Below are 15939 nucleotides of genomic sequence, written 5' to 3'. Positions count from 1 at the left end.
GAAATGAGTGCCATATTCGTAATGAGCATCCCCAAATACCTCGAAAAGGATACCCATATAGCATATTTTGAAAAATCGTGCCCGCCATCTTGGATTTACAAATAAGTGCTATATTCGTTTTTCATCGACAAAACCGAGCACATCTGTAGGCACCTGATCGACAATGTCGGGCAAATCTGTAGGCACCTTTAACTTAATGATGAGTTAAGCAAGATACAATTTCCCCACTTTTGAGGGAAATGTTATTCCATGGCATCATTATTTGTATATTTGTGTGCGTGCCGACGAGCGTAGTTACAAGTTGCTTACGCCTACATGAATTTGGTTTTTGCCTCACTTGTGACAGTTCGTTTGATATGAAACTATCATTCTATGCGTTATTATTCTAAGATTGATGGTATTTAACTATCAACGATATGCCAACAGGGTAAAGTTTAAATTATATTAAGAGTCCAGAATTTCTTATTCCTTTTTATATTTGAAACTACGACGATTCATTAACAAGAATGTGTGAGGTTTGGTGAAAGTGGTTCTGAAAGTAATCGAGACTTAAGGCATTTAATTTTTTTTTCTTCCGTGGTCACTCTCTGCTCTTCAGAGAGCCATTCGCTAAAGACGTCTTTGATGTTTATTTATAACAGTTTGAATTTATTTATTACCAACGTACATGATGGTCATGAACCCTGTAGTTTCACTAGCATCCTTACCCCACGGAACGCAGTAATAGGTATGATGACAGTATTTCCCTGGACGATCTATTTCACACTCATTCATCCAATGAATGACCACTTTTTTTCTACAGTTATTTGCTACAGACATATCGTCTATTTAAAGATAAAACCGCATAAGTGACATTTCAAACAAAAAAAATCTTTAATTTATGTAGCTATGGTAAGAAGATCATTATCTTTTTGCACGTGAAACTCAATAACAAAAAAAGCTATAAACTCAATAAGAGTTTTATCCTCAGAAAAATTGTGATTTTCTTACAATTGGTACATAATTTGGAGATTTTTGTCAAATGTCGGTTTCGGAAAATGTCACTTATGTGGTTTTACCTTTGCAGACGATATATTTGTTCGCCTTAATAGCAGTTATTTCGGGCAAGCTTGCTAAATTTGAACAACAATAGATAATCGACACGAATTGTCTGATACCTATCCACTTAAAACTCTTGTCACTATACATCTGTTTTAGTTTTTAAGAAATCAAATAATTACGAATTATTGCTGTATGGCTGGGTTAGGTCAGATCTACAATTAATCGAAAAGTAATACCATAGTATCTTATTGTATGTGTTTAATGTTAATAATATGAATCGGACAGAATACGTGTGTCGAAATTTGGTCTTGACCATTAAACACTTACTGGTAGCTATAGGTCCAACACGCCATTTACGACCAAACGTCACTGGTAACCATAGCTACTTACTAGTAAATAATTGAACCCGATTGGCGAACTGTTTTACAAAATAACTTTGGTGTTACCACACGTATTAACACCAAATTTTTACTAGTAATTCACTGTTAAATACTTGACATCCTAGTATAAAGAAAAACATATTCATTATGCCTACCTATAACAGAAAATATGTGAAAAAATACTTTGGCGGAATTGTTGACGTTTAGTGTTTGATGAAGATTTTAATTGTGATAGATGACATTATTAATTAATTTCTGTAATTATTACCTGTCAAAATGATCGTCAGGATGTGCTTTTTATGATGGTGTTAAAACATAAACATTAGATATCATATTCGAATCAGATATTATGGAAAAATTATATTGATACAATAAACATTTTGTTCCTAATTTGGCCCCGATCACTTTCGTATTATTATTGATTATCGTTTATTTATGAAAATATTAAAAACATTTTCATTATGGCAAATAAATCATACTTAGTTTTGAAATCTAATCTATTTCAAAGTCGGTGCAAAAAACTCGGTGTCAACTAGTCAATGACATCTGCGAATACTATAAATAAAAAAAATGGCGAACTACTTGGTATAATCTACGCACAAAACATTTTTGTGACATTCATAATGGTTTAGATTTTAGCCAGACATACATACAGATTTCTGCGCTCTATCTGTATCTTTTTTTTTCTATAATACCAACTGACGGGACGAACAGGTCGTGCGCCTTGTGGCAAGCGACAAGCCTGACCATAGCAGTTCCAGTGTCACTAAAAGCTTTAAATCGCAAAGATCGGAGGGACACTGCCAGTGCCCCGTCACCCTTACCCTTCAAAACCGGTACGCAGTAATGCTTACATTATTGCTTGGCAGCTGAAATAGGTAAGGTGGTATTTCCCTGAACGGACTCTTTTGCAAGGTGCTCAATTGCTACTAAAAATGAAATACGTACCCTTGTACTCATGTCGCACAATGCGATAATAACAAGCTAAAACTTAGCTCATTAAACTTAGGCTCTAAAACTTGCGGATTGTGCGTAGATGCCACCACAGTTTGCTTTTACAAAAAGGAAAAAAGGACTTACCGGTGCTTTCTGATCCATGTACATCAGGACAGGCTTGATAATTGAGCAACAGTCTCGAGTCTTCTGTGCAACTCTCTATTGAAGACACTGGATTTTTGCAGTCCCCGTGACCCCTGAAATTCGATAAAATTTGATTTTAAATATCGGAACTTTATTGTACCGTTTTATTATATCATATGCGTAGATCATCAGAAGAGATGAGACTTTGGTTTTTAAGAATTTTGTTATTATATTTGATCGATGCCGTTTTCTAATCGGTCCTAACATAAAAACATTACAAAACGTTATTTCCCTGCAAAATGGTTGCTTTTGTGGTCAAGATTTTTAGATTCCTTTTTATTTAAAGAAAATAATCTCAGTACGGAGTACTAAAAAAGCCGACCACAAAAATCATTAATCCTCTAGTTTGCCACCCCTAGAGGTGGGATGTTTTCTTCAAATTTAAATGGGACCATTACTGAGGTACTCTTTCCAGCAAAACAAGAATTATTAAAATCGGTTTACACACACGCTGGAGTTATTGCGTAACATACATACAAAAAAGAAATGCATTAAGGCTTTCCTCCTTTTCTTGAAGTCTGTTAAAAAGCGAACGTTAATTTCAAATCAATAGTGTATTTCAACTAAAATTCTACAAATTGATGATAATATGTAAATATGCAGCATGTGAATATCACTTTGACAGCCAGAAAAACTAAGTTTAGCTACTTTTTTCTACATACTTGCTACTTAATTAAACAGAAACCAACACCATCAAACCTGTTACAAATTTGTTATATAGTGTTGCAAATGTAAAGGATTTTTTCCATTCGAAGCCATTTGATGGGAGGTGGTCATGGTGGTATCGTCACCCATGGACATTTGCAACATCAGATGAGCTGCCTATGCGTTGCCAGCCTTTGAGAGCCATGTAAACACGCTTTTTGAAGATCAGATTTTGTCATAGTGCAAAGGAAATACTTCAGGAGGTAGATCATTCCACATCTTGCAAATTCGAGGAAGGAACGGACGAGATGTCTTGCCAGACATCTAAGATGTGCGAATGGACTACTCCTTTGGCGGGAGGTGCAATGGTAGAAACGATACGATGGCACCAGTTCCAAAAGTTCCTCAGAGCACTCCCCATTATAAAGACGATAGAACACACGCAGAGAGTTACAGAGAAATTGCTTTCTTTTAAGAAATACTCGTTAATAGAATATTAAATTAAATGAAACATTCAAAACACAACTTTAACTTTAGAAAGCTTAACGAGAATCGAATAAAAATACAGGAAAACATAAAACACCTTGTTATAGATAAATATAAAAAATATTACTATACAAACTTATCACCTGGTACCAGATGGTACTAAATTAATTATCTGTTTAGCATGATTTACTGTATTTTAATTATAAAATCATTTAGTAAATGATTCAGGGCTCAGCTGGCAGGGACAACCAGTCGTCCGTGAAAACATCTGTCATTAATTTTACGTCAAGTTACTGCTATATTTCACTTAAGCCTGTAAGTGCGTATAACTAACTATATGGACTAAAATAAGCAAGTAGAATAAATTAACGTATATTTTGAGAAAAATAGTTAATATACCTGTTGTCTAAGGTACTCAGTGTAAAAAAATATTATTATATTGTTTTACGATAGATTTCACAACTGTGTTAGTAAAATAATGAATATGTTTCGGCCAACCGTAATGTAGTTCTTTGTTAAGAAATAAAATCAGTGAAATATATTAAAAAACTGTTTTTTAGCTCAATCTTATTTTATTATTACGAACTAGTGATGATTATAAATAGGTTGGGAAAGTGTCGCCGATATTAATAGAGTCTTTGTCACACTGAAAAAGCAAAGTGATTGTAAAACAAGATTTTGTCCAAGGATCATGTAACTTGTTTCCTTGCGGCAATAATTTTTGTGATTTGAAGCTCTGAGTGGCACTGCAACTTTTAGCTTACCATCAGGCGCACGACTTGTTCGTCCCCCCATAATATCAAGTGATATTATGAAAAAAAAGTAATATATAAAAATATGTAAAAATATATCTCTAGATAAATTCAGTTGCCTCTGGCAAACGTGACACATTTAAAGAGAAAAACCATTATTCGACTGCTGTTATTCGTATTCAAAAGAATTGTTGCAAGCTTCAGCGCATAAGCACAAAACCGTTACATTAGATTTCTTCTAAGAATGAGGGAAACATTAGGAAGGTTTACTACGTTGATAATGACACGATTGTAATCTCAGAGGTCGTGGGCCACTACGTTAAGATTTGGTACGTAACTAGACAAAATATGAAGGAATGGGACAGAAGGCCAAAGACTCATGAGCTTCTGCGGATAAGGAAAAGTGGATCTTCGAAACGATTGTATTTTACAAAGTCATAGATGTAAACTTAATGCTAAATTTCTATACCAGAGAAGTGGCCGTTATGATTGACCGAGCAATTAATAACCTATCGTAAACTCTGTCAGTCGAATGCCGAATGATGATATTTTTTTATGTGCCACATATTAAGCAAATACTGCAACGAAAGATAGCTTTATACAAAATAATATGGAAACTGCATCTTTCACACGTCGTGTTATTCTAAAAAGTGTGATAAAATCTCAGAAATCTTAATATTGTCAGTTTTGACACTTTCAAACGCAATTATGAATGAAGGGCATCGGCGGAACGAAAATTGGATTTTAGCGATGAAAAACTGTTTACCATAAATAACCCCCCTGGTCTAGAAAATGTTTTTAGTCAACAGAACCCATTAGCATCGAATCACGCTTCACCAAATTCACCTTCCTTTATATAACGACCAGGTTTGATTACGTGGTGGTCTAATCCCAGAAAATTCATGATGACAAAGAAGAGCTGGACAGTGGTCTTTAGTTGCTTGACGTACTATAGTCTAATTTTGCGTGTAGAATTATAAGAAAGATAGAACAACGATTTGATGTGATGACTGACGAGCGATGACTAAGTCATAATTATTGATAACTATATTAGCGAGAGCGTGTTGTAAGTATTGACTGTCACATTTTGTGCAATTGTGTTTAACGTAACGACTAGACCTAACAACTACAGTTCGCTACAAGAATCCAATTGATGACACAGATATTGGCGTTACAATTCGACTGTCTTGTCCAAGAAAATTACGCGGCATTTTTGTACTCGCTCGTAGAATCTGCGCGGATAGACGATATTCTGAGAGCCAGGAATAGATCGCATTTCAAACAAAACGAGAAGCCACTTTCGAAACTATTGGACTTTGTAAGACTCGAAGTGGAATGTGAAGAGAGGTTTCTTGTAGCTGGAATTACAGTATATCTTATTATTAGCTCCACAACCTATTATTACCATAGTTTAATAAGGTAAGCATGGTAACTCCGTATAAACATAGCAGCATGGCTTGCATGTGTCGCGTGCCCAAGTCCAGACGCACACAGCCGTATAATCTTGCGAAGTACTCACGTTGCATAACGCTGGTCCACACTGTGGTTTTGCTGCTTTAAAAATGAATCCGGAACAGCGAAAAGAGTTTCTTAAGCAGAGCAAAGCCCTTTTCATTTGCCTCACGAAAGGTACCACGAAGTTATTGTAAATTTGCTGTGTGATTTGCGGAGAAGAGATTTCCCTATTATGTGCAACGATCTAACAAAGGCGTTCCTACATCGAGCAATATCGCTTCAGGATCTTCAATCGGCCAAGTGGTCTTGATGCAAATAAACTGTAATAGGTCTGTTTTGTGAATAACATTAAAAGTTAAAATTGAACGTTGTGGTAAAGTTGTACCAGTTTTGTTAGACTCAAGAGCTCAAAGGTAATTTATTAAAGCTGATATTGTTTAGAAGCAAAATTTAGATTCCGTAGCGAACAGAACATAAGCCATAACTTGTTCGGCAGGAAGGCAACTTAAAAACGATCACACAAGTCGTACCATTTGTGAGTTACCAATTTAGATAACACATAAGATTACAAAAAGACAGCTTTAGATATAAACGGTTTATTCCCGAAATATGTCTGGAATAGAGTGCAAATTGAATAGAATCACACGATTTTTACTAACGGAAGACAATAAGAATGTGTTTTTACAAATTTCGTTGCGCTTTGATGGCCATTATTATTTAAAAAAATTTCAAAGGCGTCATATTAAAAAAGACATTAGATATCTCCGTGTTATTTTTGGACTGGTGCTATACTGAATAGTATCGAAAACTATAGCTGCCGAAATTAACAAAATAAGTAGAGTAAATAGATAATTGTGTTGTTAATAACATTGAAAAGATGGCATATTTTGAAGAAGAAGCAAACGGAATAATTAATGGAAACTTCAGCTGCGATGATAGGTAACTTTGCCTATAATTGTAGTCGAGAATGGTTGTAGTAAACGGTTCAGTTTTAACACATAATAGGAACGGCAGTGATGACCTTTTTTGTAAGAAGCCACCTAATAACAAGGAGAAGGTTAACTAAAGGATTTCTTTTATCCATCGCTCAACGCACGTTTGATCATCTATGTTTTTTTCTGTCCAGCTACTACTGTGTCGATACTTATTAAACAAAAGTGCTGGATCACGAATTTGGATTGGGATTCGTCTTTGTCATGGAATTAGCCAAGCCTGTGAAGGAAAGGTTACTGGAAAGGGAATTAAGTGAAAGGAAATAATTAAGGGAAAGGAAACTGCCTCCATGGCCGAACGGTTACCATGCCGGACTGCCACGCAGAGGTCCCAGGTTCGATTCCCGGGCCGGGAGAAATATTTGTATGGCCTACATTTATTTCTCTCGTGAGTTTGGGTGTAATTTGTGGTTGTCTAATTGTGTGTCCATGGCACCCGCGACACAGGGTTTCCCTAGTGCGGGGCTATGTTGATTGTGAGCGTTAAAAAAAAAAAAAAAAAAAAGGTTGGGACAAATTAATGCGCTTACGTTGTGTCGTGTACCAAGCATGGTCGTAACCAATCTGATTTACTGAATAACGTACGGGTGAGACTTTATGTTTTTACCCTCGATTTATAAAGAAGTGAGTTAAAAGTTTGAAGTATTTGTCTGTGTATCCATCTGTCTTTGATTTGTGTGTCTGTGGCATCGTAACTCCAAAATGATAATTGATGAGACTGATCTCAAAGCTGTTTTTATTTATTTGAAGGCTAATTTAATGAGGATAATCATCTCTTAGCTATGTTTGATGAACACTTGTTCAGCTATTTAAAGATCATCAGCTTTTTCTCCGGTTAATGTTGGGATTTCAGTAAAAATTTTTTGGATTCATTTATTTTCCTTTCACTCGTCCGATCGACTTGAAATTTGTTACACACATTGGAAATCCGATAACATTACAATATAGTTTGCTGATTATCCAACCCCTTAAGTACTTACAGTAGAACTATAGGTACTTTACGCCGATTGGCAAATCCTTTCAATTCGAAGGCAAGCGTTATAGTGTATGTCATCGATACGTAAGAAACGCACCGTTCAATATATTCATCAACGGTTCAAGAGATAGCAAAACAAGTGTGTTTGTATAAAACTCGGTTAATTTAAATACAAAGAATACTAGACTCACTTTAAAATTGCTCTGCCTTACTAATTTGAACACCGCTCAATTTTTTACTAACTTTTACTGCTTTTACTCTTAATATACTTAGGCGAAAAAGTTTTAGTAGCATTAACCGTACAAATAATCTACGATGAAAAGTTCTTCTTACGATGGCTAGGGTTGCTTTACAGTTTACCGCTAGCAACTTCAAGCTTCTAAATCGCATTCTAAGCAGTTATTTAAGCGAATTATCAATAGAGAAATTTGTTCACCTTCATCTGTTTGATAATTTTACCAATAAACGTTTTTAATTGTTATATTAGTTTCGTTTGCAAATTATGTTTTTGTTTCTTTTTTAAACGACTTCAAACGAGGAGGACGTTCTCATTTCGATTTTATTTTTTGCGTGTATGTTACTCGATTACTCCGATATTTGTGAATCGATTTCGATGATTCTTTTTTGTTGGAATGAGGGTATCTTATTAGTGGTTCCATTCAAATTTGAAGAAAATATTCCACCTGTAAGGGTGGCAAATTAGGGGATTAATCCGGTTTATCGAATTTCTTGCACTATCCGTTAACTGATTTCAGTGAAACTTAGCAAGTAGATGTAATTCCACAAACTTTTGAGGTCGGATTTTTTTCTACAAAAAGGTTCGAATAATTATCATTTTGATTTTGTATGATTGCAGCTTATCGCTACAATTAATTTTATTTTTAAATTAATACATTGTGCTTAGCTTGTAATTGACATCATAATTATGTTGTTGTTAATGAAAATTAGTTTTGAGTTCATAATTATGTCCTTTAATAACTAAATAAATAAAATATTAGAAATAAGTAAACATATGGTAGGGGTGCTGAACAACTTCCTATATGTATAGTAGAGGAAAACGGTGCGGAAAGGAAAACTTACCTATTGTAAGTAAAAGAAAATGGCCCTTTCAGAGGACAGTTCACTGGATCAGCATTTTCTCTAAACATCGAATACAGCAATGCATCGCCTGTTATAAGGGAACATAGATGAGGTAGTGCATCTCTTCTGTGGCAGAATGCTGAAACAATTTTAATACTTTAGATTTTATTATTAGTCCATAGGGTGTTATTTATTCCAAACTTTCATGGCGATAAGAGAGACCGCAATTAGGGCTACTTTGTGTTGTTTGAGGGTATACCGGATTATACATTTAGAAATAGTAATAGCAGAAAAAGTAGATTAAGATCTTGATTTGGAATTTTTGTGCACGTGTAACCATGTAAAGTAAGTGCTGAAAGTTTTTACTTACTTTCTTTGTATTGTAAAACATTTTTATGCTTTTCATGCATCACAACGCAGCGGTAACAGCCCTTCCTGTAATAGCAAAACAATAATTACTAAAGATCATGGCTTGATTTACCGCCTATCATGCCCAGGGCCGTGGGTTCTAATCCGGGATTGCATCCTAGTTTTTCAGAATTTATGTGCGGAATTTGCAATTTGCCATTAGCTTTTCGGTGAAAGCAGACATAGTAAGGTAATGTGCACACATTTGCAAAGTACTTTAATGAAGGCCCGCTTGGGAACTACCAAGCCAAGCCCTCCCATTGTGACAGGCCTGTGCCCAGTATAGGGACTATATAAAGGCTAACTGTTTTTTATTTTTCAACACATATAAACCGAATCAAATATGAAATTAAAGGTCGGAGTATACAGGACGGGAACGGGCAAAATATATATGTGCTGATATTTTTCACGTCCCGTCCCGAATTCTTGAATACTATGTTTTTATATGTATCACGTTACGTATGCTGCGATCTTTAGAAAATTTATTTATGGTAAATTAAGGTTTTTTGTATGTTTCCATCCATTCAGTGGGCAAAGGTTCTATCATATAGCCTCACCAGCCTCTTCAGATATCTTGTCAAATTAAAAAATGTGCTTCTTTATCTTGTCTCCAGTAAAGGAAAAAGAGGTTCGATGAATGTCCTCGAGTTCGTGGTCGCATACTTACTCATCAACAATAAGAAACTTCTCTCCTTCAGAAGATAGGCACTTCCCCTTGTTAGAAAAACGGTCTCCTTCTATCAGTATGGGTTGGATGACGCCCGACTGGAACCAGCGGCCGTGCCAATGTGCTGGGAAGGCACAAACTGAGGACAAGAGAAAACAAGACGTTATTTCGGGGCTTTGTACATTTTGAATTCAATAATATGGTGACATAATACACGGTTTTGTAAGTTTCTAACTATTAGGTATTGATACAAATATCAAACGAACACAATGAAAAATTTCTTCAATCCTACTGGACCTAGACACGTTGAGGCATTAGACGTTGGTTCGTGTCCATTCGGATCAAAAGAATTTTTCTTCGTCTTTGTTTGATTTTTGTATCAATAAAAATAACAAACTGTAAAAAAAAGTATTTTCTCAAAAAAACAGATGACCTTCACGGTAGTAAAAACATTTTGATACTCATAAAAAAAATTGTATTTAAATTTGAAGAAAAACTTTCATTTAGGTGAGAAGGTTTCAAATCTCTCACTAGATGTCACTAGTGGCTACGAATGCCGATAGCCAATAAAAAGATCTATAACAAAAAACACAGGAGAATTGCGATAACTCGGTAACTTGGCTCCGTTGATAAGAAGCAATGCTATGGTGCAGCATAGTCGCGGGTTCAAGACTCAGGCTTGATTTTTGTAATAATAATCGTAACAAAAGTTCCATAGATTTCTCAGAGGTGGCGCTACGGCAAACTACTACTACTACTACTAAGGTCTGTAACAACCGCATAGATAAATTAGTGAAGTCTGCTGACTCGATTTGTAGTTCACTTGGTAGAGCATTTGCCCTAGATTAGCAAAATAGACGCTGGTTCGACTCCTCTTAGATTGAAGGAATTTTTCTTTGAGTTCGATCTTTGTATTAATAATTAAATTCAATAATTATTATACAAAGATTGACACTCAGAAAAAACTCCTTCGATCCGGCCGGATTCGAACCGACATTTTCTGACATACCGTGGCAGGCGCTATACCAACTAAGCCACGGAACGAACCAGTGTCTTTTTGTATTTGGTTTTTCAACGACTTTTTGCCCGTAGCGCCATCTATGAGAAATATATGATATTTCGTCACCCAGTTAGATACCTTTATAGCTACCAGCCCCAGTAAAATAATTCAATATCAATTCAATAAAAATTTTAATTAATTTCTATTTATATTTTTAAATATAAAAGGCATGTTATTATAAAACTTTACATTTTATGTTTGATAGTTAACAATACTTTCGAATACTTAAATAATAGCCTATAGGCGGCCAGTTCAAATATAAAAAAAGAATAACTTTATTTCGGAGAGTATATTAAATCCCGTTTGACGCATTTTAAAATAGTTACGGTGCCTAAAAAGGTTTCTCTACAGCTTATACTGTACCCTTATTATTAGTTGACAGTGGCGGTTATCGCTAGCGTCATCGGAAACTTCTACAGAAAATGTTAGTCCTACTTATGAATGAAATAAAGCCGGGTACTCATTAGCGAGCGGTAACTGTAACGTGACAGATACAGTAATGAGGTTCTAGTGTGTACACGTGAAACAGTTTTTACTCGCTAGAATAAGTACCTGAGTATCGTCGGCTCACTACGAACCGCACGAGCGAACCACGTACATACTATGATTTTTTGAAACATAACATGTAACGGTTACGGTTACAGCTCGCTGGTGAGTACTCGGCTTTAAATGAAATATCATTTATTAAAAATAATATAATGTACCCAACATTATAAATGTTGGTGGTAAAATTAAATTGGAGATACTATAATCCTATTTAATTTTAAATAAGAGAATGCAAGTACATACTGCCATTATAAATGCGAAAGTAACTCAGTCTGTTACATTTTCACGCCTAAACAGCAGAATCACATTTGATGAATTTTGGAATGGAGAAGAAGAAAGCTACTTTTTGTCATAAAGATAAATCTTAAATAGAGTGAAATAGGTTCTGAAAGTTTGTAAGGAAAACCAATAAAACTATGAAAATTCGTATAGTGAACAGTAAGCTACTCGAAGTCGGCTACTCATTCTGAGCAGGTGAAAAAAAAGATAGTAGCACTATCCTATATTCGATTTTCGATTTAGTCGTCTTTAGCTATATACTTACTAATTAAATTTTCGGTGTCTGAAAAAAGGTCCTCTATAAAAAAAATCGAAACAATCAATCCTATTACTATTTCGATATTTGATCAACAATCAAAAAATGTAGTAACTAATTGATATCAACAATCGAATTATTTCGATTAAGTTTATAATCGAATAATTCGAATATTTTCAGTAACTATCGCCCATCGCTACTTCATATTACTTACGCGCTTGTAGAAGTGCTGCAGTGGCGCCACTTCTAATTTTCATACAATATCTAGTCTACAAAAGTGGAGCGCGCGTGACTCGACTGTGACGCTGCAGTTGCACTTCTAAGGGCTGGAATTCTAGAACTGGAAATACGACTCTAATTGCAAGGACTTGAGTATTATTTTCAGTGCTTTAAATCATACTCAAGTCCTGACTTGAGCGTTGAGTAGAGTTCTGGAATACCACCCTAAATATTGTTTGAAAATTTGTAGAGCCGCGTCTGCAGCGCCACAGTTTCGCCACTCCAGTGCTTATATAAGCGTCTAATTTGAAGGTGCCCTAAGTGTCTGTCAACACAATAAATGCATGGTAGATATGCTGGGGATCAATCGACATTCGTTGCTATATTTTCTAGATTTCGAAATAATGTTTTCACCTCAATTTTACTGAAAATCTCAATTGGCTAAATAAGTATAGTTCTCGATATCAATACAGAACAACCACATTCAAGATTTTGAAATACTAATTAGTGCACATTCCTTTTATAGATTGTACTCAAAACATAATCGATAAATTAGCAAGAGTTATTTAGTAACTTTTAATGTAATGGACGAAATAACGATACAACGCAGTTTTGTGCTATTTCAATGTCAAAAAAAAAATTTGTCGAAAGACGACGATGAAAGACCTATATGAAGAAAAAGATATTCCTCACAGCCTGTTATCTCTTTGAAAAAAAAAAACTAAATAACTTATGAAGCTAATTATAGTAACATCATTCGTATGCAGGAAAGAAATGAAGGCTGTCTGATAGGTATCAAGTATAAAAGCATATTAAGCCAAGGCCATTAAAACTTTACAAAAAACATGGTTAAATATTATGTAGCTGTTAGAGTATCACTTATCTTTATTTTGTATTTTTTTGTGTCTTTTAACGGACGGTGTAATCAATGCGTTTCTTATTTAACTCAATTTCTAACAGCGGGGAACTGTTTGTTACCTTTATTATTTATAAGAAATGAAACTATTTTTCCGGATTTAAATCGCGTATATTTGTTTTTTCAAACAAATGTACTTGTAACAATCGCGAAACCCTAAGAACTCGACATTATTATTTAGATTTCTATGATATTGTAGTATAAGCTGTTTGTACTCTCTAAGTTAAAATAAACGAATATTGTGATTGAGTGATGAGTCAAAATGGCCTCCGCATAGATGTAACGATTTCCTACGAAAAAATGTGAAAAAATTACACTACTGAAGAAAAATTTCAGTCGATGACCTAGCAGCATGGCCAATTAGACGCCTTAACTTGTCCCGAAGGACAAAAATTTTACAACTACTAATGTAATATTGTGTCATGTAAGTTTCGCTTAAGTACGACTTCGTGTGCGATATCTTGATCTCAACTGGTTCCGACAACTCGTTGCATGTCGATTGCCGTGAGCCGACTTATATCTACCGTAAAATTCTGGAAATGCCAAAAATTGTCTGCAACTGACTTTCAACATTTTTCTATTATGACACTTTCTCTACGCGTACAAGAATCTGGGACCCCGTACCTCTGTACGCTAGCGACTATCCACATCGCAATCTCATGGTAAAGGTAACTATGCCTCTACCGTTTGTTTATAGTGTGTTGCAAGCGACTGCATAAACTACACTCATCAAAAGTTTTTACCAATTACTGAAATCAGGACCCCGATTCGGAATTCTTCGATATTTTAACCGAATCGTACGATTGGATATCGTTCTCCAATCGAAGGGCGCTTTCCGAGCTATTCAGAACATTCGAGTTAAACATTCGGTTCGGATTCGGATGCGACATCGTTATCCAACAGCGTTTGCGAAGTTAGTCGGTGAAATAGATAACAAGAAAAATGAAAATCCTTTTCTAAACATTTTTAAGACTTTAATGGCCTAAAACATAGGAATGCATTAGTCTTGCATTAAAATAAATTAATAAAATGGAATAGAATCCAGGCTTTTTTCAAAACAATAAGATCTTTCCATTTATTTTTACTTATTTACATTCTTACTTTGGAAACAATCGGACGTTTGGTAACTTTCATTTGATAACTGTGTTCTGAATAACGTTTGTAGCTGCCGGTGAAGAAGTTCGAGTAATAGTACGGGTGTGACGTCATTTCGGTTCGGTTTCGAATACGACAGTTTGACATTCGATTCGGGTGTTGTGAATAAAAATGAAAAGAAATCGTACGATATGAAATCAAATCGGTCGACAACTGAGTTATCGTAAGGTTCTGAATCGACCCCCTGATTTTTTAATTCATTTTGTAACACCATTTATTTTTCTGTGTCAAATTAATAACTTTATAATGCTTTTTGTAATTTACGATCGGTCCGTGGTTCACGAGCAGTTGTTTTGTTGTGATCTATTGGCGTGTTAGTCTCGCCTGCCCTGTGCTAGGCTGCCTGATCTTTCCAATTCTCCTTTTCATAGTCCCATATGTGGTGCCTCTTCAATCGTCTGTTACTTAGAGGTTCGTTCAGAGCTTGTGCAAGCCTGTATTCATGTCGTAAGATTCAGTCATTATAGACTTTTGTCATGCTACTTATCTCCTGTTTCACAGTAGAGATTTTCAGATAATCATGAATATCTGAAAATCTCTCAGGGTGACGGCCGCAGTGGCAGTGCCCCTCAGATCTTTGCATTTGAAAGCTCTGAGTGGCACTGCAACTGTAGCTTACCATCAGGCGCACGACTCGTTCGTTCCGTCACTTGATATTATAAAAAAAATAGTCCCATGGTGCATTTACCAGAGTTTAGAGCATACCAACTTTATAAATAAATAAATAACATAATGAATTTGTATAGATATATTTATTTTATTATAATAGGGTAATGAAATAATTTAAAAAATCTTCATCCCTAGCATCGAGTATATAACTAGAAATAGAGACGAAATAAGGGCTATCCATCACTGGCAAATGGGCCTTATATCACGTTTAAATATCAACTCTCGTTTGCACTGCAAGCACAAATTAGAAAGCTGAAATAGTACAGCGTCAACAACTGACCTGTGCGTCCATCTCCGTATTTTCCAAAAACATTTTGTATTTATTGTAATAAAGATAATAACCTCTAACAATGGGGACGCTGTTCCATTCGGTGGTGTGGGAAAAGCAACAAAACATCTAATTACAAAACAAATGGAATCACATTTCATCGGTAATTAAATATTAAATATGTAATTTTTCAATTCTCGTCCATTATAGCAAAGTTCAAGTTAAACTGGTCGATTTGAAGTGAAACAATTGACGACACCCGTCAATTGTTTCGAATTCGGGCTGGCCAATCGGAGCGCCGTTATTATATATTAATTATCAATAATAATATATAATAATTATCATGATATTTTTACTACCATGATAATCATAATTTTTTTTTTGTGAAAATACTTCTAATACAAAGATCTGTAACAAGCAAAGGTCTGCTGATATGATCTGTAGCTCAGTTGGTAAGAACGATAGTCACGGTGAGGCAACAGACGTATGAGGAGCAGAGCAACGGCATTCAGTATGGCGTACAACCCTAGCTAGAACACCCACACCAAT

The 15939-nt window shown here is 35.2% G+C and overlaps 1 protein-coding gene across 2 annotated transcripts in view; it reads right to left on the bottom strand.

The window, feature by feature from the left end:
* Positions 1-15939, bottom strand: part of LOC113236747 — a 217643-nt gene that overhangs the window by 16739 nt on the left and 184965 nt on the right. For both annotated transcript variants that reach the window (XM_026472913.1, XM_026472914.1), the window contains exons 3-6: positions 10023-10161; positions 9318-9382; positions 8948-9086; positions 2502-2614 (exon numbers count right to left, since the gene is read on the bottom strand). In XM_026472913.1, the coding sequence (XP_026328698.1) occupies positions 2502-2614; positions 8948-9086; positions 9318-9382; positions 10023-10161 (456 nt within the window). The remainder of the gene's footprint in view (positions 1-2501; positions 2615-8947; positions 9087-9317; positions 9383-10022; positions 10162-15939) is intronic.

The sequence above is a fragment of the Hyposmocoma kahamanoa genome, unplaced genomic scaffold (assembly GCF_003589595.1).
Source record: "Hyposmocoma kahamanoa isolate Upper Pololo Valley unplaced genomic scaffold, ASM358959v1 92, whole genome shotgun sequence".
Taxonomy (NCBI): Eukaryota; Metazoa; Arthropoda; class Insecta; order Lepidoptera; family Cosmopterigidae; genus Hyposmocoma; species Hyposmocoma kahamanoa.
This window is presented reverse-complemented; position numbering and strand designations above follow the sequence as displayed.